Source organism: Pelophylax lessonae (genome assembly GCF_965119305.1).
Source record: "Pelophylax lessonae genome assembly, chromosome: 3".
NCBI lineage: Eukaryota > Metazoa > Chordata > Amphibia > Anura > Ranidae > Pelophylax > Pelophylax lessonae.
In genome coordinates, this window is record NC_138770.1 from 21,851,862 (window position 1) to 21,878,589 (window position 26,728).

Below are 26,728 nucleotides of genomic sequence, written 5' to 3' on the forward strand. Positions count from 1 at the left end.
CACGTCTCTGAAAAACATTTCCCACACTCAGGACAGGAATACGGCTTCTCACCAGTGTGCAATCTCTGATGTTTGGAAAGATATGACTTGCATGAAAAACATTTCCCACACTCAGGACAGGAATACGGCTTCTCACCAGTGTGTGATCTCTGATGTGTGGAAAGATATGACTTGCATGAAAAACATTTCCCACACTCAGGACAGGAATACGGCTTCTCACCAGTGTGCGATCTCTGATGTTTGGAAAGAGCGCCCGTCTGTGAAAAACATTTCCCACACTCAGGACAGGAATACGGCTTCTCACCAGTGTGCGATCTCTGATGTGTGGAAAGAGCGCCCGTCTCTAAAAAACATTTCCCACACTCAGGACAGGAATACGGCTTCTCACCAGTGTGCAATCTCTGATGTATGGAAAGATTGGACTTCCGTGAAAAACATTTCCCACACTCAGAACAGGAATATGGCTTCTCTCCAGTGTGCAATCTCTGATGTATTGAAAGAGTGGACTTCCGTGAAAGACATTTTCCACACTCAGGACAGGAATATGGCTTCTCTCCATTGTGCAATTTTTGATGTTTGTAAAGATCAGACTTCAATGGAAAACATTTCCCGCACTCAAGACAGGAATACAGCTTCTCACCGGTGTGAGAGATTTTATGCATATTAAGCTGGGATTTAAAATTGAAACACTTCCCACACTCAGTACAGGAGAACCTCTTATCTGTTGTAAGGACAGCACCGTCCCTCACAGGTTCCTCAGGATAAGAGGAATACGATGGTCCGGCACTGTCCCTCACAGTCTGAGGTTCCTCAGGATAAGAGGAATACGATGGTCCGGCACTGTCCCTCACAGTCTGAGGTTCCTCAGGATAAGAGGAATACGATGGTCCATCTACACTGTGTGGTGCCGGATGGAGATTTGAGGAAGCCGGGTTTTCTCCTGGACTATACTGTGTGATGTCCTCATCTTCTACTTTACAGTCTGGAGACACAGTGAGACAATCCTCTGAGGTTTTCCTCATCTCCCGTCCATGTACTAAAATAGAAATACAAAGATTATTATTAGACATCAGCAGATTGGTTCCCCTGAACCAGGACTCCGCCCACATCAGGCAGCTTTGTCTCTGAGGATCTTACAATTCCCCCCTCAATGTAACTAGTAAATGGGTCCTCTGATCTACCAGTTCATTTCTTTATTCATGGACCTTAGTCAGAGAGTGAGGAAATAACGAGAACTGTCTTTTATAGGAGTGACAGTGATGAGGGGATTATAGGATGAGTGTCCCCTCCCCCTCTATCACTCATTGCCATATTCCCAACACAAGAAGTCCTGCACTTCCTTATTTAGTCCATGATTTAGTCATGAATAACAGCGGGGCTGAGCCCCACCAGAGGTCAGAGAGTGAGGATGGGGGGAGAACAACCAAGATGAAGTCTGGACTGATGCTGAAGACCACCATCATTGGGTTACTGTAAAAGTCGGTCTTCCAATCAAATCATCAGATATAAAATGTCCAGCTGGTAGGAAATTGGCATAACAAAAGAGAATTCATATTATGTGTGTATATATATATATATATATATATATATATATATATATATATATATATATATATATATAGCAGTGGGTAGAGGGGAGAGAGCAGAAGTCAGGAGTATGTAATGTACAACAGAGTATACAGTGCAGGGTTCAGGAGTATGTAATGTAAAACAGAGTATATAGCACAGGGGTCAGAAGTATTTAATGTACAATATAGAGTATATAGTGTAGGGATCAGGAGTATGTAATGTACAACATGGAGTATATAATGCAGGGATCAGGAGAATGTAATGTACAACATAGAGCATATAGTGCAGGAGTCAGGACTCATAATATTGGTATTCAGTAATCAGTGGTGGCTTACACGTATTCATGTCATATACGTATTTAGTGTTAATGACCCACCTGTGCTGATCTCTGTAGGAGTGTCCTCCTCAATAAATGCCCCCGTTATTCCATCCTCCCCAATAGACTGCTGATCATCTCTCACATACCAATCTTCTTCTTCTGCTTTAACCTCAACTTTAGAATCTCTCAGGTTTCCACTCTGAATATATAATAAAAATGACATCAATGGTAACAATGCAGATAATGTACAGATCCTAATGATACTATCAGTGATTGGTCCTCATCTACCTGATGATGGTGAGGGATGGTGTGACCTTCCTGTGTGGAATCCCGGGAATACAGAGGACGGGGACATCTCTGTGGTGGGTTCCTGGTATTTGGTGGCTCTATCATATCCTTGTGTCCTTCTGAAAACTCCTTCATCACTCCATACTCCTCATCCTCCTCTTTAACAACAATATTATAATCCCTGAGGTTTCCACTCTGAATATATAATAAAACATTCATTGTAACAAACATGCTGTGTATTAATCATAACTACTAATAAGTGTCAATCATTTACCTGATGATGGTGAGGGATGGTGTGATCTTCCTGTGTGGAATCCCAGGAATACAGAGGACGGGGACATCTCTCTGGTGGGTTCCCATTACTGGAGCCATCTGTAGGAAACACACACACTGACTGAATACATTGTTTCTATGTGTTTATCAGATGATGGGGGATCTAGGTGGAGCCTCCGTACTGCTCTCTCCTTTACAATAAAGTCTCCTCTTACCCGGTGATGTGAGGGGCGGCTGATTCTCCATCATGATGTCCTTGTAAAGATCCTTGTGTCCTTCTAAATACTCCCACTCCTCCATGGAGAAATAGACAGTGACATCCTGACACCTTATAGGAACCTGACACACACAATGATAGTCACCATCCAGACACATCCCTTGTCTGTTACTGGATAATGTCCCAGAATTCCCAGCACCCCTCACCTCTCCTGTCAGCAGATGGACCATCATGGTGGTCAGTTCCAGGATCTTCTGCTCTTTGTGCCTCTCAGATATAGGAGAACAAGGGGGAGGCACCATAGTGGGAATTTGGGTCCTGCTCCATCCCCCTGAGATTGGCTCTCCACTAGACTTCTTCACTACAACATAATCCTACAGATCAGGAAAAAGATAAACCAATATCAATCATCTGACATCATCCACATGTCTACAATAAGAACATGGTCTATTGACCAGACTAGATAAGAAAGATGTCATGTGACCTCCAAGAATCCTCCTCACCTCTCCGATCAGCAAGTAGATGATCTCCAGGTTGAGGCTTAATAACCTCTCATTAATGTGATTCTGATCCTCCTCCATCCTCATTTGTGTGGTCATGTGATCTATGCGGGTTTCTCTGTAGACAGATAATGAAGAATTATCTGGACTGCATTGGTTGGACAATATTACATAGTTGCATAGTTAGTGAGGTTGAAAAAAGACATCAGTCCATCCAGTTCAACCTATGATGGGTGTGTGTGTCTTCTGTTAACCACACATTGCATACCCCTGTATGTTGTGGTCTTTAAGGTGCCCATCTAATAGTTTTTTGAAACGTTTAATGCTCCCTGCTGATACGACTGCTTGTGGAAGAGAATTCCACATCCTTACCGCTCTTACAGTGAAGAACCCCCTGCGTATTTCAAGGTTAAACCGCCTTTCCTCTAGTTTTAGTGCGTGGCCACGTGTCTTATTGTATTCCCTTTCTATGAATAGTTTGTTCCTTATGCTAGGGTCGCCAGTACAGTATTTGTACATTGATATCATATCCCCCCTCAATCGTCTCTTCTCCAGAGAGAATAGGTTCAGTGCTTGTAGCCTTTCCTCATAGCTGATGTCCTCCATTCCCCTAATTATTTTTGTTGCCCTTCTCTGGACTTTCTCCAGTTCCAGCACATCCTTCCTGAGGACCGGTGCCCAGAACTGGACAGCATACTCCAGATGTGGCCGGACCAGAGTCTTGTAGAGAGGGAGAATAATCTCTTTATTTCTGGAGTGAATCCCCTTTTTTATACATCCCAGTATTCTGTTGGCTTTGCTTGCAGCGGCTTGGCATTGCATGCCACTGCAAAGCCTGTTGTCTACCAGTACCCCCAGGTCCTTTTCCATCCTAGACTCACCCAGAGGTTCCCCCCCTAGGGAGTAGCTTGCTTTCTGGTTTCTGGCGTCCAAGTGCATTACTTTACATTTTTCAACATTAAACCTCATCTGCCATGTAGTTGCTCACCCCATAATTTTGTTCAGGTCCACTTGTAAGGTTTCCACATCCTGCCTAGAAGATATTGGCATGCTTAGTTTAGTATCATCCGCAAATACTGAGATTTTACTCAATATCCCCTCCTCTAGATCATTTATGAATAAATTAAACAGGATTTGGCCCCAGGACAGAACCCTGGGGGACCCCGCTTTCCACACCCGCCCAATCCGAGTACTCCCCATTAATCTCCACCCTTTGCAACCTCCCCTGGAGCCAGTTCTCTATCCAGGTACTCACCTTATGGTCCATACCTACCTTCCTTAGTTTGAACAGTAAGCGTTTGTGGGGAACGGTGTCAAAGGCCTTTGCGAAGTTCAGATACACCACATCCACAGGCTTACCTTTATCTAGGTGGCAGCTCACTTCATCATAGAAGGTTAATAGATTGGTTTGGCAAGAACGATTTTTCATGAATCCATGCTGATTACTACTAATAATACCGTTTTCATTACTAAAGTCTTGTATGTGGTCCCTTAACATCTCCTCCAAAATCTTGCAGACTACTGATGTTAAGCTGACCGGCCTATAGTTACCCGGGATACACCTCGGCCCCTTTTTAAATATTGGTACCACGTTGGCTTTTTTCCAATCAGCTGGCACCATACCCGTCTGTAAACTATCCTTAAAGATCAAGAATAATGGTCTGGCAATCACCTGGCTGAGCTCTTTAAGAACCCTCGGGTGCAAGCCATCCGGTCCCGGTGATTTATTTATGTTAAGTTTCTCTAGTTTAGTTCTAAGTCTATCTTCTGTTAGCCATGGCGGTATTTCCTGAGGTGTGTTGTTTAGTTTGGCCTTACAAGCTGGGTTAGTGTAGCCCCCCGATTCTTTTGTGAAGACTGAAGAGAAGAATTTATTTAACACTTCCACCTTTTCTCTGTCCTCTGTGGCCAAAACTCCCTTATCGTCTTTTATGGGGCCAATGTGTTCTGGCCTCGCTTTCTTACTGTTTATATACTTAACCACTTGCCGCCCGCCCGCTGTCAAATGAAGGCGGGACGGTGCGGCCATTGTTCTGGGAAGACGTCATATGACGTGATCCCATTCAAGAAGGGCAGGCGCGCGATCGTGTGCGCGCCGCCTTGCACTGCCGGTGTCGGCGTGTCCCCGGGTCACAGCCGGTCACCGGCAGGGGGGAAACAGCCAATGGGCGTGGCTGTTTCCCACGTGATCGGCTGTGTTCCAATGACACAGCCGATCACAATAGCAAAGCCCGGAATCAGACCGCGCATGCGCGGTCATGTCGGTGGCTCTGTCTTCCCTAGGAACACAGCTAGTCACCGGCAGTAGTAAACAGTCACTGACAGTGACTGTTTACTAAGTGATCGGCTGTGAATCCATTCACAGCCGATCACAAAATGTAAACACAGAGCAGTAACTCACTGTTACTAGCTCTTCTCCCCTCACACAGTTTCCAGTGTGAGGAGAGCAGAGCCAGAAACAGTGAGTTACTGCTCTGTGTACCTGTAAAAGTAAAATCACAAAAATAAAGGTCCCCACACAGTCCTCAGCCCCCCCCCCAATTGCACTTGTCACCCAACAGTCACCTCATCAGTGCCCAGAAATTGACACCCATAACGTTCACATGTGAGCGTAGCGATCGCAGGCAGAATCACCGCGATTCTGCCCGCGATCCGGAAATCATTGCAAATTGCGGGACGCCTGTGCATTGCCCGTGATTTGCAATAGCACCCCAAACGCTGTGCGATGTTGCCGCGATTTCCACCTGCCGAATCGCGGTAACATCGCGTAAACAACGCATGACGCCCAAAAAAGGTACAAAAGCTTCTTTGGGGCGTCATGCGTTGTTTGCGCGATGTTACCGCGATTCGTCAGGTGGAAATCGCGGCAACATCGCACAGCGTTTGGGGTGCTATTGCAAATCACGGGCAACGCACAGGCGTCCCGCGATTTTCAATGATTTCTGGATCACGGGCAGAATCACAGTGATTCTGCCCGCGATCGCTACGCTCACATGTGAACATGTCACCAGAGACTGCCATCAGTACCGCTGTGCACCATCGCCCGTCACCTGTCACCCATCGGTGACCATCGCCCGTCACCTGTCACCCCATCAATCACCGTCACCTGTCACCCCATCAGTCATCGTCATCTGTCACCCTATCAATCATCGTCAATTGTCACCCCATCAATCATCGTCACTTGTCACCCCGTCAGTGATTGTCATCTGTCACCCCATCAATCATCGTCACTTGTCACCTCATCAATCATCGTCATCTGTCACCTCATCAATCATCGTCATCTGTCACCTCATCAATCATCGTCATCTGTCACCTCATCAATCATCGTCACTTGTCACCTCATCAATCATCGTCATCTGTCACCTCATCAATCATCGTCATCTGTCACCTCATCAATCATCGTCATCTGTCACCTCAATCATCGTCACCCCATCAGTCATTGTCACCAGTCACCCCATCAGTCATTGTCACATGTCACCTGTCAACCCATCAGTCATCGTCACCTGTCACCCCATCAGTCATAGTCACCTGTCACCCCATCAGTCATCGTCACCTGTTTGCCATATACATGCAACCACTTACCGACCGCCTAACGACTATATGCATTGGCCATTAAAAGCTAAATACTGGGGTTATGGCAGCAGATAGCTGCCACAACCCCGGTATTTTTTTAAACGGCGGGTGGTCGGCTTTCAGATAAGGGTGGTCTCAGTGGCGGATTCACCGCGGGAATTACCCTTACGGTGCAGGGGAAGAGGTGCCCCCCCCCCTTCCCGTCGTGTCCCAGACGTTTTCCCAGCTAACCGGACCCGCCGGCAGCGGGGAAAACTATCCGGTCCCGGATCCTCAGAGACAGGAAGTCGAGTGAGGGCAAGATGGCCCTCACTCGACTCTATGGTCTTGGAGGACCGGCGCTACGTCAAAAGTCGTTGCCTAGCAACCGGTTTAAAGGGCCGCTTTTTTTTTTTTTTCCTTTTTCAACATTTTTTTTTTTTTCTTTTTTAGTGTAGTTGTGAGGTGTGAGGTCTTTTTGACCCCAGATCTCACAATAAAGAGGACCTGTCATGCCTATTTCTATTACAAGGGATGTTTACATTCCTTGTAATAGGAATAAAAATGATCAAAACATTTTTTTTTTTTAAACTGTGTAAAAATAAAAAAATAATAAATAAAATAAATAGCAAAAAAAAATTAAAAATTAAAGTGCCCTGTCCCCGTTAGCTCACGCGCAGAAGCAAACACATACCCATACAGTTATTCCCAGACACTCGCAGGTACTCCCAAATGCTCAGGTACCGCTAGGTACTCGCAGATGCTCAGATACTACTTTACACCCACAGTTTAGTCAGTCAGTTACAGTCACAGTCCCAGTACAGTTACAGTATAGCTACAGTGACAGTACAATCACAGTACAGTCAGGGCACAGCTATAGTCACAGTCCAGTCACAGCACAGTAACAGTCAGTCACAGTTCCTTCTGACTTCCCCCCCCCAGCAGCTGAACAGCTGATCAGCTGATCGGTCACCTACTCACGTCCTGTTCCTCCTTCAGTCCCTCCAGGGCCTCCGCCGCTGCAGGTATCAAGGTATTAGGTACTGTCAAATCTACTGCTTGTCTGCCCTGGTCTGTCCTCGTCTGATGGAAGATCCTGCAGCCTCCCCCTGTCAGTCTCTCTACACACTGTCTGTGCCTGTCTGTGTGATCCCCCTCCCCCTCACTCAGCCAAACAGCTGATTCAGCACACTCACGTTTCTGCTGTCTCCTGTCTGGTCAGTCAGTCCCCACACACCACCAGTACTGTTCCCACTGCCTGGTGTCTGTCACATTGCGTCGGCAGTCCCCCTTCAGTCACTGGCTTCTGTCTGAGTCTCCCTCAGCTGTTCCCCCTCAGCTGTTCCCCTTCTCCTGTCCTCTCCTCTCCACGTGGTGCTCTCCTCTGCCTCTAGTGGCCACAGGAAGCAACAGCAGCAGACAGGAAGCACCCTATTAGGATGGGGATATAAGGGGTTATAGGCGGGTTGCCCCTACTGTGGATTGGAACATGTAGATTGGGTTACTCTGAGACCATCAAGACCAATGCAGAACCCATAGCCGTTGACAGGAGGAGGGACAGTCCACTGCCAGAGTGTAGGGGAATAGAGGAGAGTGTCGGTATTGAGGGATCAGAGGATCGGATAAGTAAATGAGCTTTTTCTGGTTCCCTACACCAAATGATCATGTAACCCTTGAAGTGGGGCTGCCCCCATTATACGAGGGTTAAATGCTCATTTGGGTTTTCGTCACCTTTAGTATCCCCAGAGATGGGCTATAAACAAAATTAAATTTTCACACACGATAAAATCTGCATGTTATGGTTGTAAAAAGAAAGCGCCCCCCCCCCCCCCCCACACACACACAATTATGTCAACCCTTAAAACTGTGTGTCTAATTTCACTACCCAACATGGTGCAAAGACAACACTGTAAAAGCTCCTACAGGTCATTAGTTTAGAGAAAACCGGGAATAACGGCCCGAGAATCATTGCTCTCACTCCACTTTGTGGCCAATACCTCCCTTTGTGACAGCGTAATATAAATAACAGGTCATCCTAAAGGAGACATTAGGGGTCTATTAGACCTCCATGTCACATATGGACACCAGTGAAGCTGATGAAGTACAGATCGGGATCAACCAGCTTCTTCCCTGACCACAGTGACCGGGGAATGATGGAACTGAACCTGAAAGTGATGAAATGCTCATCTCTTCTGGATTCATTCATCAGAGAGGAGTTCTGAGAACTGATCACCCTCCACTCCATCCACCATGCCGATCCTTGGCCTACAGGAGGGGCAGGCACATGGTTAACTTCGTGAGGCATGGGGATATTTGTATCTTCAGAGGAAGGGTGTGAAAGTGCAGATTTCAGGAGAACCCGAAACCGAATCTCATCCCTCATTACAAGAGACTACTAAGGTGAGAAGATGATTGGTGGGAAAGGTGACAAATAGTGATGTCGCGAACATAAAATTCGCCGTTCGCGAACGGCGAACATCGGCGAATGTTCGCGAACCGGCGAACATTGCGAACCGCCATAGACTTTAATAGGCAGGCGAATTTTAAAACCCACAGGGACTCTTTCTGGCCACAATAGTAATGGAAAAGTTGTTTCAAGGGGACAAACACCTGGACTGTGGCATGCCGGAGGGGGATCCATGGCAAAACTCCCATGGAAAATTACGTAGTTGACGCAGAGTCGGGTTTTATACCATAAAGGGCATAAATCACCTAACATTCCTAAATTGTTTGGAATAATGTGCTTTAAAACATCCAGTGTGTGTATACGATCAGGTATGATGTTGTATCGATCAGGTAGTGTAAGGGTTACGCCCGCTTCACAGTGACAGACCAAACTCCCCGTTTAACGCACCGCAAACAACCGCAAACAGAACAGAACCGACCAAAATGGGACAGGAACTGGGCTTTAAGGGTTAGGGTTAGGTTTAGTGTTAGGGGTTAGGGTTACGGTGAGATACTTAGGGTTAGAGTTAGTAACCCTACCCCTACGCCTCTAACCCTAACAGTCTAACCCCAAGCACTAAAAATAACCCTAACCCTAGCCCTAACCCTAATTCTAATTTTTTTTCTGGTTCTGGACATGCTACAGAGCTGAAACTTCACAGGTACACTTTTTAGACCCCCAGACACTGAATCACACAAAAAAAAGTTCTTAAAAATTTTAATTTTTTGTTAGAGAGCCAATTATTGGAAAAATTAAAAAAAAAATAAAAAAAATAAAACATTTCTTTGGATTTAGCATCTGGGGGGTCTAAAAAGTGTACCTGTGAAGTTTCAGCTCTGTAGCATGTCCGGAACCAGAAAAAAATATGAATTAGGGTTAGGGCTAGGGCTAGGGTTAGGCTTAGGGCTAGGGTTAGGGTTAGGGTTATTTTTATGGCTAGGCTTAGAGGGTTAGGGTTAAGGTTAGAGGGTTAGGGTTAAGGTTAGAGGGTTATGGTTAGAGGGTTAGGGTTAGGTTTAGTGTTAGGGGCTAGGGTTAGGGTTACGGTGGGATACTTAGGGTTAGAGTTAGTAGCCCTACCCCTACCCCTCTAACTCTAACCCTCTAACCCTAAGCACTAAAAATAACCCTAACCCTAGCCCTGACCCTAACCCTAGCCCTAATTCTATTTTTTTTCTGGTTCTGGACATGCTACAGAGCTGAAACTTCACAGGTACACTTTTTAGACCCCCCACCCCCACCCCAGACACTAAATCACACAAAAAAAGTTATTAAAAATTGTCCTCTTTGATAGAGAGCCAATGATTGGAAAAATTAAAAAAAAAAATAGAAATAAAAAATTTCTTTGGATTTAGCATCTGGGGGGTCTAAAAAGTGTACCTGTGGAGTTTCAGCTCTGTAGCATGTCCGGAACCAGAAAAAATTACGAATTAGGGTTAGGGCTAGGGTTAGGCTTAGGGCTAGGGTTAGGGTTAGGGCTGGGGTTAGGGTTAGGGTTATTTTTATGGCTAGGCTTAGAGGGTTAGGGTTAAGGTTAGAGGGTTAGGGTTATGGTTAGAGGGTTAGGGTTAGGTTTAGTGTTAGGGGCTAGGGTTACGGTGAGATACTTAGGATTAGAGTTAGTAGCCCTACCCCTACCCCTCTAACTCTAACCCTAAGCACTAAAAATAACCCTAACCTTAGCCCTGACCCTAACCCTAGCCCTAACCCTAACCCTAATTCTATTTTTTTTCTGGTTCTGGACATGCTACAGAGCTGAAACTTCACAGGTACGCTTTTTAGACCCCCCCCCCCCAAACAATAAATACAAAGAAATTTTTTTTTAAGTTTTTTTTTTTTTTTTAATTTTTCCAATAATTGTCTCTCTATCAAAAATGAAAATTTTTAAGAACTTTTTTTGTGTGATTTAGTGTCTAGGGGGTCTAAAAAGTGTACCTGTGAAGTTTCAGCTCTGTAGCATGTCCAGAACCAGAAAAAAAATATCATTTTTCAGTAGAGCAGGGATGGTGGGAACCCCTTTTACACCTATATGATCTTTTTTTCTGGTTCTGGACATGCTACAGAGCTGAAACTTCACAGGTACACTTTTTAGACCCCCCACCCCCACCCCAGACACTAAATCACACAAAAAAAGTTATTAAAAATTGTCCTCTTTGATAGAGAGCCAATGATTGGAAAAATTAAAAAAAAAAATAGAAATAAAAAATTTCTTTGGATTTAGCATCTGGGGGGTCTAAAAAGTGTACCTGTGGAGTTTCAGCTCTGTAGCATGTCCGGAACCAGAAAAAATTACGAATTAGGGTTAGGGCTAGGGTTAGGCTTAGGGCTAGGGTTAGGGTTAGGGCTGGGGTTAGGGTTAGGGTTATTTTTATGGCTAGGCTTAGAGGGTTAGGGTTAAGGTTAGAGGGTTAGGGTTATGGTTAGAGGGTTAGGGTTAGGTTTAGTGTTAGGGGCTAGGGTTACGGTGAGATACTTAGGATTAGAGTTAGTAGCCCTACCCCTACCCCTCTAACTCTAACCCTAAGCACTAAAAATAACCCTAACCTTAGCCCTGACCCTAACCCTAGCCCTAACCCTAACCCTAATTCTATTTTTTTTCTGGTTCTGGACATGCTACAGAGCTGAAACTTCACAGGTACGCTTTTTAGACCCCCCCCCCAAACAATAAATACAAAGAAATTTTTTTTTAAGTTTTTTTTTTTTTTTAATTTTTCCAATAATTGTCTCTCTATCAAAAATGAAAATTTTTAAGAACTTTTTTTGTGTGATTTAGTGTCTAGGGGGTCTAAAAAGTGTACCTGTGAAGTTTCAGCTCTGTAGCATGTCCAGAACCAGAAAAAAAATATCATTTTTCAGTAGAGCAGGGATGGTGGGAACCCCTTTTACACCTATATGATCTTTTTTTCTGGTTCTGGACATGCTACAGAGCTGAAACTTCACAGGTACGCTTTTTAGACCCCCCCAGACACTAATGCAAAAAAAGTCATGCCTGCCACCATATATATCAGTGGTGGGTGGGCAGTGGCACTGCAATGGGCACAGTACACTCTGTGGACCTAACAGTCACTGGCACCCAGGCAACTGCAATTATAAAAAATATATATATATTTTTACTTTGCAAGCTGCTGTGCCACCGTATATATATCAGTGGTGGGTGGGCACGCAGTGGCACTACAGTGGGCACAGTACACTCTGTGGACCTGACAGTCACTGGCAGCCCAGGCAACTGCAATAATAAAAAATATATTTTTTTTTTTTCCAATTTGCAACAAGATGCTGTGCCACCGTATATATATCAGTGGTGGGCAGTGCACTGCAGTGGGTACAGTGCACTCTGTGGACCTGACACAGCACTCACTGCAATTATGACAGAGGAAAAAAAAAATATTTTTTTAAATTCAAGGTACTATGCCTGTGCCACCCGAAATGAGTGTGGTGTGCACACAGTACAGTCTGTGGTGGGTCTGTGGCCTCTCACACACAGCGGGCAGGCAACTGCAGTGTACAATAGATATATATATATATATATATATCTATATATAAAAATACTCAATTACCAGCCCTAAAAAGGGCTTTTGGGGACACTAGATATATATTATATATATAAAAAATACTCAATTACCAGCCCTAAAAAGGGCTTTAGGGGACACTAGATATATATATAAAAAAAATTACACAAATACCAGCCCTTAGAAGGGCTTTTTGGGGTGCTGTCAGGATGCTGTCCTTACAGCAGTAGTGGACCAAGAACACTGACTAGCAAGACCAGGAACAATGACTAACAACTGTCCCTAGCTATTAACAGCAGCAGCAGCAGCAACACTCTCCCTGCTCTCACTAACACACTGCTTCAGAATAGGGATGTCCAGTTCATGAACGAATCGTTCTTTTGAATCGATTCTTTTCAGTGAACTGGATGACTCAGTTCTTCTTCCTGAACGACTCGGGAGGAAACAGTTCAGTATTCAGTGAAGGAGAGCTGAGAGCTGCTCTGGGCTGATGGTAATATGATCCTAGAGTGAGGAGCTCAGCTCCTCCCTCTAACCAATCAGTGTCTCCCAGGCCAGCACACTGAAGAACAGGCCAGAAACAAGCTTGTATTGAACCGTTCAGGGGGAAGAGTCGAGTCAGTTCACTGAGTAGTTCAGTACAGCAGTTACTGAGTCAAAAGAATGGAAACCTATGAGTCGGTCTCTGTTAGCACAGTACACTAAAAGAACCATTCATCACCAGCACATACAGCTGTATACATGAAAAGCAGGTTTCTGTGCATGTGAACTGCTTTCTGATGGGCCAACAGAAACCTGCTTTAAATATATACAGCTGTCACCTGAAGTCCTGAACGTGATAATGCTAGCTAATCTGAAAAAGTGTATTGTGTCTGACATACCATAGGCTTGAGAGAGCTCTGAGAAGCCAAGAAGGAGTTAAATCAAAGAAAACATCCCCAGAGAGCTGCCAAACGTATGAGTCACTCCTCTGATTCAGCTCATTTGAATAGAGTGGAGTCGGAGATTCAGTTCACTTGCTTGTCAGTAGACTCGGCAAGTGAACCGAAGATTCGATTCAATGAATCGGTTCATTTCAGTGAGTGACTCGAAATGAACCGATTCACTTCAAAGAGTCGAACTTCCCATCACTACTTCAGAATGATCTAAGATGGATGCTGCCCTTGCTTATTTATAGGAGGTGGGAGGGAGGTATGCTGATTGGCTGGAAATGTGCCTGCTGACTGTGAAGTTCAGGGTCAAACTTTGCCTCAATGATGTATTATAGGGGGCGGACCGAACATCGCATATGTTCGCCCGCAGCGGCGAACGCGAACATGCTAAGTTCGCCGGGAACTGTCCGCCGGCGAACAGTTCGGTACATCTCTAGTGACAAATCTCCAGAATGAAGAAAATTTTACGACCCCGTAAGTGGAGGAATGTTCTGACCCTGAAGGGGTTGATCTAGGTTTTCACACTATATATGTGTGTATCATCATCTGCTGGAGATAAAATACGTCACAGTGACTATGGAGGAAGAGGACGGACATGACAGGGGGTTACTGGGTGTAAATAGAAAATAAGATCTTGTTACCTCCTCTGCTGCCGCTTCCAGCAACCTCTCCTCTCTACTTCCTCCCAGTTCACCTTTCACAGTGAACTTCCTTTATATACCTGACATCACTTCCTGTGTTCCATAGAGACTTCCTGTGTGGGTAGAAGTGAGATCACCACCTTGTGGAGCTCAGAGGAACTGAAGTCCCGAGAAACGTCTCATAGTGAGAACACGACCGTGTGCTGTGTGTGTATCAGTGTTAATTTTGGCAGCAAATTTCAATTTAGTTTTAGTCTTAGGACTAAAATGGCATTTTAGTTTTAGTCCCATTTTAGTCTTCTGCAAGTGTTTTAGTTTTAGTTGTATTTAGTCGACTAAAACTCCAGTACATAGTTACATAGTTAGTGAGGTTGAAAAAAGACATCCGTCCATCCAGTTCAACCTATGATGTATGTGTGTGTTTGCTGTTAACCATACATTGTATACCCCTCTATGTTGTGGTCTTTAAGGTGCCCATCTAATAGATTTTTGAAACTATTGATGCTCCCTGCTGATACAACTGCTTGTGGAAGAGAATTCCACATCCTTACTGCTCTTACAGTGACGAACCCCCTACGTACTTTAAGGTTAAACCACTTTTCCTCTAGTTTTAGTGAGTGGCCACGTGTCCTATTGTATTCCCTTTCTCTGAATAGTTTGTTCCTTATGTTAGGGTCGCCAGTACAGTATTTGATATCATATCCCCCCTCAATCGTCTCTTTTCGAGAGATAATAAATCCAGTGCTTGTAGTCTTTCCTCATAGCTGATGTCCTCCATTCCCCTAATTATCTTTGTTGCCCATCTCTGGACTCTCTCCAGTTCCAGCACATCCTTCCTGAGGACCGGTGGCCAGAACTGCACAGTATACTCCAGATGTGGCCGGACCAGAGTCTTGTAGAGAGGGAGAATAATCTCTTTATTTCTGGAGTGAATCCCCTTTTTTATACATCCCAGTATTCTGTTGGCTTTGCTTGCAGCGGCTTGGCATTGCATGCCACTGACAAGCCTGTTGTCTACCAGTACCCCCAGGTCCTTTTCCATCCTAGACTCACCCAGAGGTTCCCCCCCTAGGGAGTAGCTTGCTTTTTGGTTTCTGGCACCCAAGTGCATTTCTTTAAATTTTTCAACATTAAACCTCATCTGCCATGTAGTTGCCCACCCCATTATTTTGTTTAGGTCCGCTTGTAAGGTTTCCACATCCTGCATAGAAGATATTGGCATGCTTAGTTTAGTATCATCCGCAAATACTGAGATTGTACTCGATATCCCCTCCTCTAGATCATTTATGAATAAATTAAACAGGATTGGTCCCAGGACAGAACCTTGGGGGACCCACTTTCCACACCCGCCCAATCCGAGTACTCCCCATTAATCACCACCCTTTGCACTCTTCCCTGGAGCCAGTTCTCTATCCAGGCACTCACCTTATGGTCCATACCTACCTTCCTTAGTTTGTACAGTAAGCGTTTGTGGGGAACGGTGTCAAAGGCCTTTGCAAAGTCCAGATACACCACATCCACAAGCCTTCCTTTATCTAGGTGGCAGCTCACTTCATCATAGAAGGTTAATAGATTGGTTTGGCAAGAACGTTTTTTCATGAATCCATGCTAATTACTACTTATAATACCATTTTCATTACTAAAGTCTTGTATGTGGTCCCTTAACATCCCCTCCAAAATCTTGCAGACTACTGATGTTAGGCTGACCGGCCTATAGTTACCCGGGATATATCTCTGCCCTATCCTACATTTTAGTCGACTAAAACTAATTTTAGTCATCTATAATCGAATGAGTGTTGTTCAATTGTAATTTGTAATGCATTATTTAAGCATTTCTCTGCAATTTCCAAACTCATTATATACTACTGCTGGTCCTGGAGTGAAAAATCGAATATGTTATTATTTATGGTATTAAGCTTTGAGCATGCACTAGCACAGCACTACACAGACACAGATTTAGTCATTAAGTGTCACTCCACATGGTTTGCAAAGGGTCTTGTTGTCCTCAAATCAAATGTAAAATACACCCATATATCTTCTCTTCTCTTTCTACCAGTCACAGAGACAGACGCGGTCACGGACATTTCTCTGGATGACAGTGCTGTGTGGATTACAGTGGTCAGAGGAGGCCTGTAATGCTGCAGGACAGTGCTGGATGGTGGTCTTAGGGATGGCCTATAATCTAATGCACAGTGTTGGATGGTGGTCTCAGGTCTAAGGGATGGCCTGTTATGCCCTGGATGCCTGTGGTCAGGTGGTCACTCAGGTGACAGGTCAGACAGAGGAGGCCTGTAATGCTGCTGGACAGTGCTGTAGCCTGGATGGTGGTCTCAGGTCTAAGGGATGGCCTGTAATCTAATGCACAGTGCTGGATGGTGGTCTCAGGTCTAATGGATGGCCTGTTATGCCCTGAATACCTGTGGTGGTCACTCAGGTCAGACAGAGGAGGTCTGTAATGCTGCTGGACAGTGCTGGATGGTGGTCTCAGGTCTAAGGGATGGCCTGTAATCAAATGCACAGTGTTGGATGGTGGTCTCAGGTCTAAGGGATGGCCTGCTATGCCCTGGATGCCTGTGGTCTGGTGGTCACTCAGGTCAGACAGAGGAGGCCTGTAATGCTGCTGGACAGTGCTGGAGCCTGGAAGCTGGTCACAGGTCTAAGGGATGGCCTGTAATGCCCTGGATGCCTGTGGTGGTCAGGTCAGACAGAGGAGGCCTGTAATGCTGCTGGACAGTGCTGGAGCCTGGATGGTGGTCTCAGGTCTAAGGGATGGCATGTTATGCCCTGAATGCCTGTGGTGGTCACTCAGGTCAGACAGAGGAGGCCTGTAATGCTGCTGGACAGTGCTGGAGCATGGATGGTGGTCACAGGTCTAAGGGATGGCTAGTAATGCCCTGGATGCCTGTGGTGGTCAGGTCAGACAGAAGAGGCCTGTAATGCTGCTGGACAGTGCTGGAGCCTGGATGGTGGTCTCAGGTCTAAGGGATGGCCTGTATGCCCTGGATGCCTGTGGTGGTCAGGTCAGACAGAGGAGGCCTGTAATGCTGCTGGACAGTGCTGGAGCCTGAATGGTGGTCACAGGTCTAAGGGATGGCCTTTAATGCCCTGGATGCCTGTGGTGGTCAGGTCAGACAGAGGAGGCCTGTAATGCTGTTGGACAGTGCTGGAGCCTGAAAGTGGTCTCAAGTCTAAGGGATGGCCTGTAATGCCCTGGATGCCTGTAGTTGTCAGGACAGACAGAGGAGGCCTTTAATGCTGCTGGACAGTGCTGGAGCCTGGATGGTGGTCTTAGGTCTAAGGGGTGGCCTGTAATGCCCTGGATGCCTGTGGTGGTCACTCAGGTCAGACAGAGGAGGCCTGTAATGCTGCTGGACAGTGCTGGAGCCTAGATGGTGGTCACAGGTCTAAGGGATGGCTAGTAATGCCCTGGATGCCTGTGGTGGTCAGGTCAGACAGAAGAGGCCTGTAATGCTGCTGGACAGTGCTGGAGCCTGGATGGTGGTCTCAGGTCTAAGGGATGGCCTGTATGCCCTGGATGCCTGTGGTGGTCAGGTCAGACAGAGGAGGCCTGTAATGCTGCTGGACAGTGCTGGAGCCTGAATGGTGGTCACAGGTCTAAGGGATGGCCTTTAATGCCCTGGATGCCTGTGGTGGTCAGGTCAGACAGAGGAGGCCTGTAATGCTGTTGGACAGTGCTGGAGCCTGAAAGTGGTCTCAAGTCTAAGGGATGGCCTGTAATGCCCTGGATGCCTGTAGTTGTCAGGACAGACAGAGGAGGCCTTTAATGCTGCTGGACAGTGCTGGAGCCTGGATGGTGGTCTTAGGTCTAAGGGGTGGCCTGTAATGCCCTGGATGCCTGTGGTGGTCAGGTCAGACAGCGGAGGACTGTAATGGTGCTGGACAGTGCTGGAGCCTGGATGGTGGTCTCAGGTCTAAGGGATGGCCTGTAATGCACACAGTGCTGGATGGTGGTCTCAGTCTAAGGGATGGACTGTAATGCCCTGGATGCCTATGGAGGTCAGGTCAGAGGAGGCCTGAAATGCTGCTGCAGTGCACACAGTGCTGGATGGTGGTCTCAGGTCTAAGGGATGGCCGGATGCCTGTGGTCATGGTCAGGTCAGAGAGGAGGCCTGTAATGCTGCTGCCTGCAGTCAGCGCACACAGCACAGTGCTGCTCAGAGTGCTGGATGGGGGGTCTCAGTTTTAAGGGTGGTCTCTGGTCTGACTCTGAACTGAAGTTGAACAGGATGGGCTGGGCGGGCCTCAGCGGCCTATGCACGCACACACAGTCCTGGATGGCGGATGCCAGTGGTCTGAGGGGACTCAGGGGAGGCAGTAATAGCTGGCCTGGCTGTTGCAACTCACACAGTGGGTGCTCTGCTCTGGATGTGGTGGTGAGTGCCACTGCCTGGTCGTCTGCCGTGTGATGATGTGATTGTGACTGAGTCGGGCCTGGCTCTGGCTGTAGTGCTCTGGTGCGGTGACTGGTCTCGACTCTCTTGTAGTAGTCATCACGTCGGACGTCACGGGGCACACCCCGCCAGACGCCGCACAGTCGCTTACTGGGAGCGGAAGCAGGCGGAGCCCCCGTGAAAACCGGAAGTTGGGTAAACATCCTTGTCTCACATTCTCGTTTTGTTTTCATTCGTTAACGAAAACGGATTTGATTTTCGTCATAGCTGTCGTCATTTGACGAAAATGTGCTATACTTTGGGTCTCATTTTCCTCAGTTGAAAAATGCAGGTGATAAAATCAGTGACGAAAACATTTTCATTGACGAAATTAACACTGCTTTACAGGCACATTCAGAGAACCCCCCAGGCACGATATTTGAAGGAATTTTTCATTTTTATAGTTTCACTTAAAGCCTCATTAAAACCAGTAAATCAGTGCTCCTTTAAAAACAATAATTTTTAAAAACGTTTTTTTTCATTGATACATGTTCCCCAGGTCAGGACCCAGACCCCCATACACTTTTTTTGGGCAATAACTTGCATTTAAGCCTTCAAAATGAGGCCATTTGATTTTCGAGGTTCGAGTCCCATAGACTTCAATGTGGTTTGTTTGTTCGAACAAACTTTTCCTCTGTTTGCGGTGTTCTGGTGCGAACCGAACCGGGGGGGTGTGAGGTGATCAGGGTGTCACCAGTGCAGAGCAGTACAGCACCATCATATGACTGGTGTGGGGTGATCAGGGTGTCACCAGTACAGTACATCGCCATCATGTGACTGGTGTGGGGTGATCAGGGTGTCACCAGTACAGTACAGCGCCATCATATGACTGGTGTGGGGTGATCAGGGTGTCACCAGTACAGTACAGCTCCATCATGTGACTGGTGTGGGGTGATCAGGGTGTCACCAGTACAGTACAGCACCATCATATGACTGGTGAGGGGTGATCAGGGACACTGACTGGTGACAGTATATTAAAAAAATAAATAAACAATAATACTTTTTGGATTCCACTTTTTTAAACATTTTTTTTTTAACTACGTGTTTTCTACATGCTGCCATTAGAGTATTTAAGTGTCACTATAGTGACATTATACTACCCTGAGGGGGTGATAAAGGACTTTTTTTTCTACACTGTTGTTGCTGATAATCACTGTTATAATGGCTTTCCATTTATTACAGTTTGCTTACTGTTGGCATGCTATGATTGGCTACAGCTGGTAGACATTGCCAGGTACCATGTGATGGCTGTGGGACAATCACAACATTATCACAACATTAAGCAAGCTGTTCATGAATGAAAGCCACTCATGACAGTTTTCTTATATCTTCTCATGTGATCGCTATGACTGGTCACATGATACCCCGTGTGCCCACAGTGACTGGGTACTGACCACCAAGATCAGCTGTCCACCGGACACAGCGGTCATGGGGGAGCGCTAGTGTGCATGTGTTAGGTAAGGTACGGGAATGTCACCTAGCATGGCTGTGCCGCCTGTCCTCATAAGATGTACTGTGGGCAGGTGACAAATAAATAAATATTTTCTGACATTTAGGGGTCTGTTCATAAAAGATTTGCATAGCAATTAGCGCAGTGATAGGCCGTGTATATTCTGTGAATGGGGTATAATAAAATGCTATTGGGCTATTTTCTGAGCTGGTCGAATGGTTTCTAATGATTTAAAATGAAGAATAATGTATTCAGCCACTAAATGGAGCTAATTCCTGTGATACTTATCATCTTCATTACTTTATTAAATACAACCAATATTAATCACAGCTGGGTGAATGCTGGTCACCTTTATCCAATAAATTGTGAAAAATAGACATCTAAGTGTTTGTGAAAGGTTACACCACAAAATGTACTCAGCCAATGAAAGGTAATGACTCCATTTTTATATTTCTACTGCTATCAATGGCCAACACGGTACAACACTTCATCCATGTCTTTGATCTCTGATCTCATGATGAACATCAGCCATGGAGTATATCTGAGGTGTATATCAGGGTGTGCTTCTTCCCCACATGAGAGCTGTGATGTCCAGCAACATTCATATAGAAGACATTTCCCGCACTCGAGGCACTAATACACCTCGAGGGTTGTGTGGGATCCCTGATGTACAGGAAGACAGGACTTCAGTGAGGAACAATTCCCTCACTCAGGACAGGAAAGGGCTTCTGCCTCGTGTGAGATCTTTGATGTCTGGAAAGATCGGACTTCTGTGAAAAACATTTCCCACACTCAGGACAGGAAAGTGGCTTTTCTCCCGTGTGAGATCTCTGATGTCTGTTAAGACTGGACTTCTTTGAAAAACATTTCCCGCACTCAGGACAGGAATATGGTTTCTCCCCTGTGTGAGATCTCTGATGTATGGAAAGACTGGATTTGTCTGAAAAACATTTCCCGCACTCAGGGCAGGAATACGGCTTCTCACCTGTGTGAGATCTCTGATGTTTGTAAAGATGGGACCTCTGTGAAAAACATTTTTCGCAATCAGGACAGGAATACGGCTTCTCCCCTGTGTGAGATCTTTGATGTGTAACAAGGGTTGATTTTTGTACAAAACATTTTTCGCACTCAGAACAGGAATACGGCTTTTTTCCCATGTGATGTCTCTGATGCCTGTTAAGGTTTGGCTTATCTGAAAAACATTTTCCGCACTCAGGACAGGAATAAGGCTTCTCCCCAGTGTGAGACCTCTGATGTGTGACAAGTTGTCCTTTTACTACAAAACATTTCCCGCACTCGGGACAGGAATACGGCTTCTCACCTTTGTGTAGTCTTTGATGTGTGTGATAAAAGGACTTGTCCGAAAAACATTTCCCGCACTCAGAACAGGAGTATGGTTTTTCCCCTGTGTGAGTCCTTAAATGTGTGGCAAGATCTGATTTTTGTATAAAACATTTCCCGCACTCCGAACAGGAATATGGCTTCTCTCCTGTGTGAATTCTTTTGTGCAGATTAAAACCAGATTTAAAACTAAAACACTTCCCACACTCAGTACAGGAAAACCTCTTATCTGTTGTAAGGACGGCACCGTCCCTCACAGTCTGAGGTTCCTCAGGATAAGAGGAATACGATGGTCCGGCACTGTCCCTCGCAGTCTGAGGTTCCTCAGGATAAGAGGAATACGATGGTCCGGCACTGTCCCTCACAGTCTGAGGTTCCTCAGGATAAGTTGAATACGATGGTCCCGCACTGTCCCTCACAGTCTGAGGTTCCTCAGGATAAGAGGAATACGATGGTCCATCTACACTGTGTGGTGCCGGATGGACATTTGAGGTAGCCGGGTTTTCTCCTGGACTATACTGTGTGATGTCCTCATCTTCTACTTTACAGTCTGGAGACAAAGTGAGACAATCCTCTGAGGTTCTCCTCATCTCCCGTCCATGTACTAAAATAGAAATATAAAGATTATTACTAGACATGAGCAGATTGGTTCCCCTAAACCAGGACTCCGCTCACATCAGACAGCTTTGTCTCTGAGGTCCTTATAATTCCACCCTCAAGGTAACTAGTAAATGCGTCTTCTGATCTCCTACCAGTTTGTTTCTTTATTCATGGACCTTAGTCTCTTGTATCATGTCTGCACAGTCTCTGACCATCTCTTGTGTCATGTCCTCACAGTCCCTGACCATCTCTTGTATCATGTCTGCACAGTCTCTGACCATCTCTTGTATCATGTCCTCACAGTCCCTGACCATCTCTTGTATCATGTCCTCACAGTCCATGACCATCTCTTGTATCATGTCCGCACAGTCTCTGACCATCTCTTGTATCATGTCCTCACAGTCTGTGACCATCTCCTGTGTCATGTCCGCACAGTCTCTGACCATCTCTTGTATCATGTCCGCACAGTCTCTGACCATCTCTTGTATAATGTCCGCACAGTCTCTGACCATCTCTTGTGTCATGTCCGCACAGCCTCTGACCATCTCTTGTATCATGTCCGCACAGTCTCTGGCCATCTTCTGTGTCATGTCTGCACAGTCTCTGACCACCTCCTGTGTCATGTTCACACAGTCTCTTACCATCTCTTGTGTCATGTCCGCACAGTCTCTGAACACCTCCTGTATCATGTCTGCAGTCTCTGACCATCTCTTGTAATGAAAAACATAGAGTATATAGTGCAGGGGTCAGGAGTATGTAATGTACAACATAAGAGTATATAGTGCAGGGATCAGGATTATGTAATGTACAACATAGAGTATATAGTGCAGAGGTAAGGAGTATGTTATATACAACATAGAGTATACAGTGCAGGGGTCAAAAGTATGTAATATACAATATAAATTATACAGTGTAAGGGTCAGAACTCATAATATTTGTGTTCAGTAATCAGTTACAGAGGTCCCACACCGCTGCCTCCCATCTTCTGAGACTGCACTCAGTGACTTGGGTGTGAGACTATACAGACATATTCCTCCACCCAGCACAGCCAGGAGACAACAGAGCAAGTAACCCCGGGAGAATTGTTCTGTCAGAGATTTTACTAGACCCAGGTATGGGGCAGAGTACTCAAAGAACATACCCCAGATGCTTAGATCTAGTAACTCCTCTGGTGAAAATGAACATTTTCCTGCCAGCTGAACCCCAGAATCTCCATAAATCCAGTCTAGATACATAAATTGTGTCTGCAGCACAGAGAAGGAAGATTATCTGAGAGAAATACAGGAATACAGGATGGGGAACACAGCTCAGGAAAGTGACCAGGGGATTACAGGCTGATATCACCCAGTCCCCGCCCTACTCTGTACCAATCAGTGAGCAGTATGGGTGGAGGAATGTATTTAGTGTTAATGACCCACCTGTGCTGATCTCTGTAGGAGTGTCCTCCTCTATAAATGTCCCCGTTATTCCATCCTCCTCCATAGACTGCTGATCATCCCTCACATACGTCTCTTCTTCTTCTGCTTTAATCTCAACTTTTATATCAATTGGATCTTCACTCTAAACCAAGAAAATGAGAGAAATATCATCAGAAAACTATAAGGTCACTTAAAAATTCCACACATCATCTCCATGAGTCCATGTTCTAGATTCTCAGTCTGCTCCACCAACCTTATAACAGTGAGGGATGGTGTGACCTTCCTGTGTGGAATCCCGGGAATACAGAGGACAGGGACATCTCTCTGGTGGGTTCCTGGTATTAGGTGGCTCCATCATATCCTTGTGTCCTTCTGAAAACTCCTCCATCACTCCATACTCCTCATCCTCCTCTTTATACTCTTCTTTAACAACAATATTATACGCACTGAGGTTTCCACTCTAAATATATAATAAAACATTCATTGTAACAAACATACTGTGTATAAATCATAACTACCAATAATTTTCAATCATCTACCTGATGATGGTGGGGGATGGTGTGACCTTCCTGTGTGGAATCCCGGGAATACAGAGGACGGGGACATCTCTCTGGTGAATTTCTGTAGCTGGATGACTCCACCATAGTGTCCTGATACAGATCTTTGTGTTCTTGTGGGTGATCTGACTCCTCCATCACCCCATCCTCATCATCCTCCTCTTTTATCTCTTCTTTAACTTCAACTTTAGAATCTCTCAGGTTTCCACTCTGAATATATAATAAAAATGACATCAATGGTAACAATGCAGATAATGTACAGATCCTAATGATACTATCAGTGATTGTTCCTCATCTACCTGATGATGGTGAGGGATGGTGTGACCTTCCTGTGTGGAATCCCGGGAATACAGAGGACGGGGACATCTCTCTGGTGGATTCCTGGTATTACGTGGCTCCATCATAGCCTTGGGTCCTAAGAACTCCTCCATAACTCCATACTTCTCCTTGTCTTTATATTCTTCTTTAACATCAATATTATCATCCCCGAGGTTTCCACTCTCAAAGATCTAAAAAAACATTCATTGTAACAAACATGCTGTGTATTAATCAGAACCAATAATTGTCAATCTTCTACCTGATGATGGTGAGGGATGGTGTGACCATCTTGGGAGGCAGGCATAACATCTAAACTTCTGTATAACTTGTGTATATGTACACACACACATATATGTATATATACACATATGCACATACACACATATAGGTGTGATAGGAGCAGAACCCCATCCCTGTAAATAATTTCATTAGCGCAGGGATGGGGTTCTGCTACTTTCACACCTATATGTGTGTGTGTGTATATATATATATATATATATGTGTGTGTTTGTGTGTGTGTGTATATACCCCTATATAGAAGTTCAGATGTCATGCTTGCCTCCAAAGATGCCCGAAAAATGCCCAATAAACGCCTGAAACAAAAACGCCCAGGTGTGAAAGTAGCGGAACCCCATCCGTGCGCTAATAAAAATTCTAAGAAAAATTATCTTTTTTTTTCTAGTTCTGGACATGCTACAGAGCTGAAACTTCACAGGTACACCCTTTAGACCCCCAGACACTAAATCCAAAGAAATCTCTTTTTTTTTTTTTTTTTTTTCAATAATTTTTTCAACAATTGTCTCTCTATCAAAAATGACAATTTTTAAGAACTTTTTTTGTGTGATTAATAGTCCCTGGGGCATGACCCAGAACCTTAGGCACTTTTTAGGGGCATTTATTGGGTTTTAGGGCTTCAAAATTATGTTTTTTGATTATCAAAGTTCGGGTCCCATTGATTTCAATGGGGTTCTGGAATCTGGGAAGTTCGGGTGTTCTGGTCGAACCAAACTTTTCAAAAGTTCGATCATCCCTAATGGTCATATGATCTCCAGATTTCACAGGAGGAAAACTCTAGATATGAACACAAATAGTAAAATCAAATGATTTTCCATGAATCCTCTCCTCACAATTCAGGTCTCCATTTTTTAAAAGCCCCACTGAGGTATAATTTACCCACACAGGACCCCCACACTACGCAGGTTAAAAGTTTACTGCAGGCATTTTGACATCATTACATACAACACAGGACCAACAGATCCACTTTGAAAGTGAGGATGCCAAGGATCCACCCACATCCTAAGAGCATCAGAAAAAAAGCCAGATGGAGGGACATTTAGAGGAGGAGCTGTGAGGTCAGTGTGATGTCATAGGACATCTAGACTGATTGGAGGAACATTTGGATGGGGGGATTTGAGGGGCCCTCCATATAAGCCTCCTGTGCAAACAAAATTGTCGTTCCTGGGTGTGTCCTACCTCTCCTAAACTAAAGAGTGAACTTTGACCTTTACCATACAGAAAGAAATCTCTCATGTGAGCAGGTGACGTGCGGAGGAATGGAGTGTAAATAGCAGACAATTTTTTCCAGAGTTCCTAATGGTGGGGATGGATTTTGCTGCATGCTGGTGCCAAGTTTCCACCCCCCAGGGTCACTGCAGGTGTGGAGAAAAGCTGTGTAAGAGGATATGGAGGAGAGATGAGGAGGAGATCCAGGAATCAGGATAAAGGTCAGGACAAGCAACAGACGAGCGCATGCAAGAGATGAAGCCGGGGTCACTACACAGAAAATCAATCCAAGGAAACAACAGGCAGGACGAGGAATAGCAAGAAGGAGCTCAGAGACAAATGAGAATATTGCTCAGCCAATGGGAGATTATCTCAGCATGACTTACATAATGAAGGAGATGAGGGGGAGGGGAGGAAGTCACTTAAGGTGACCATAGATACATGGAAATTCAGCTGGTTCAGCAGGGATCGGTCACATTTCCATCCATGTGTGGTCAGCTTTGGAAGAAGGATACATTAATCATCATCTGATCCTCCCTGAAGGGGTTAATCTACGTTTTACCTCCTCTGCCGCCAGTTCCTGCAGTGTCTCCCTCTACGTCCTATGGAATGTCCTATCTGTTCCTGACATCACTTCCTGTCTGTATTCCATAGAGACTTCCTGTCTGGGTAGAAGTGAGATCACCACCTTGTGGAGCTCAAGGGAACTGCAGCCCTGAGAACCGTTTGGTAGTGTGAACACGGCCTTGTGCTGTGTGTGTATGTACTGTATATCCTTCCCCTTTCTCTCCTCCCTGAGTGTGTATGAAGAGGCGGAGCTCCTGCTGGAACAGCGGTCAGAGGA

General features: G+C 45.3%; 1 protein-coding gene across 1 annotated transcript in view; it reads right to left on the bottom strand.

The window, feature by feature from the left end:
• The window catches only part of LOC309550245 (uncharacterized protein), a gene marked incomplete at its 3' end in the record, with an annotated part of 2,091,994 nt that overhangs the window by 1,273,265 nt on the left and 792,001 nt on the right, over positions 1 to 26,728 (bottom strand). The window contains 1 exon segment of the mRNA XM_082250656.1: positions 20,846 to 21,778. Within this exon segment, the coding sequence (XP_082106782.1) occupies positions 20,846 to 21,778 (933 nt within the window).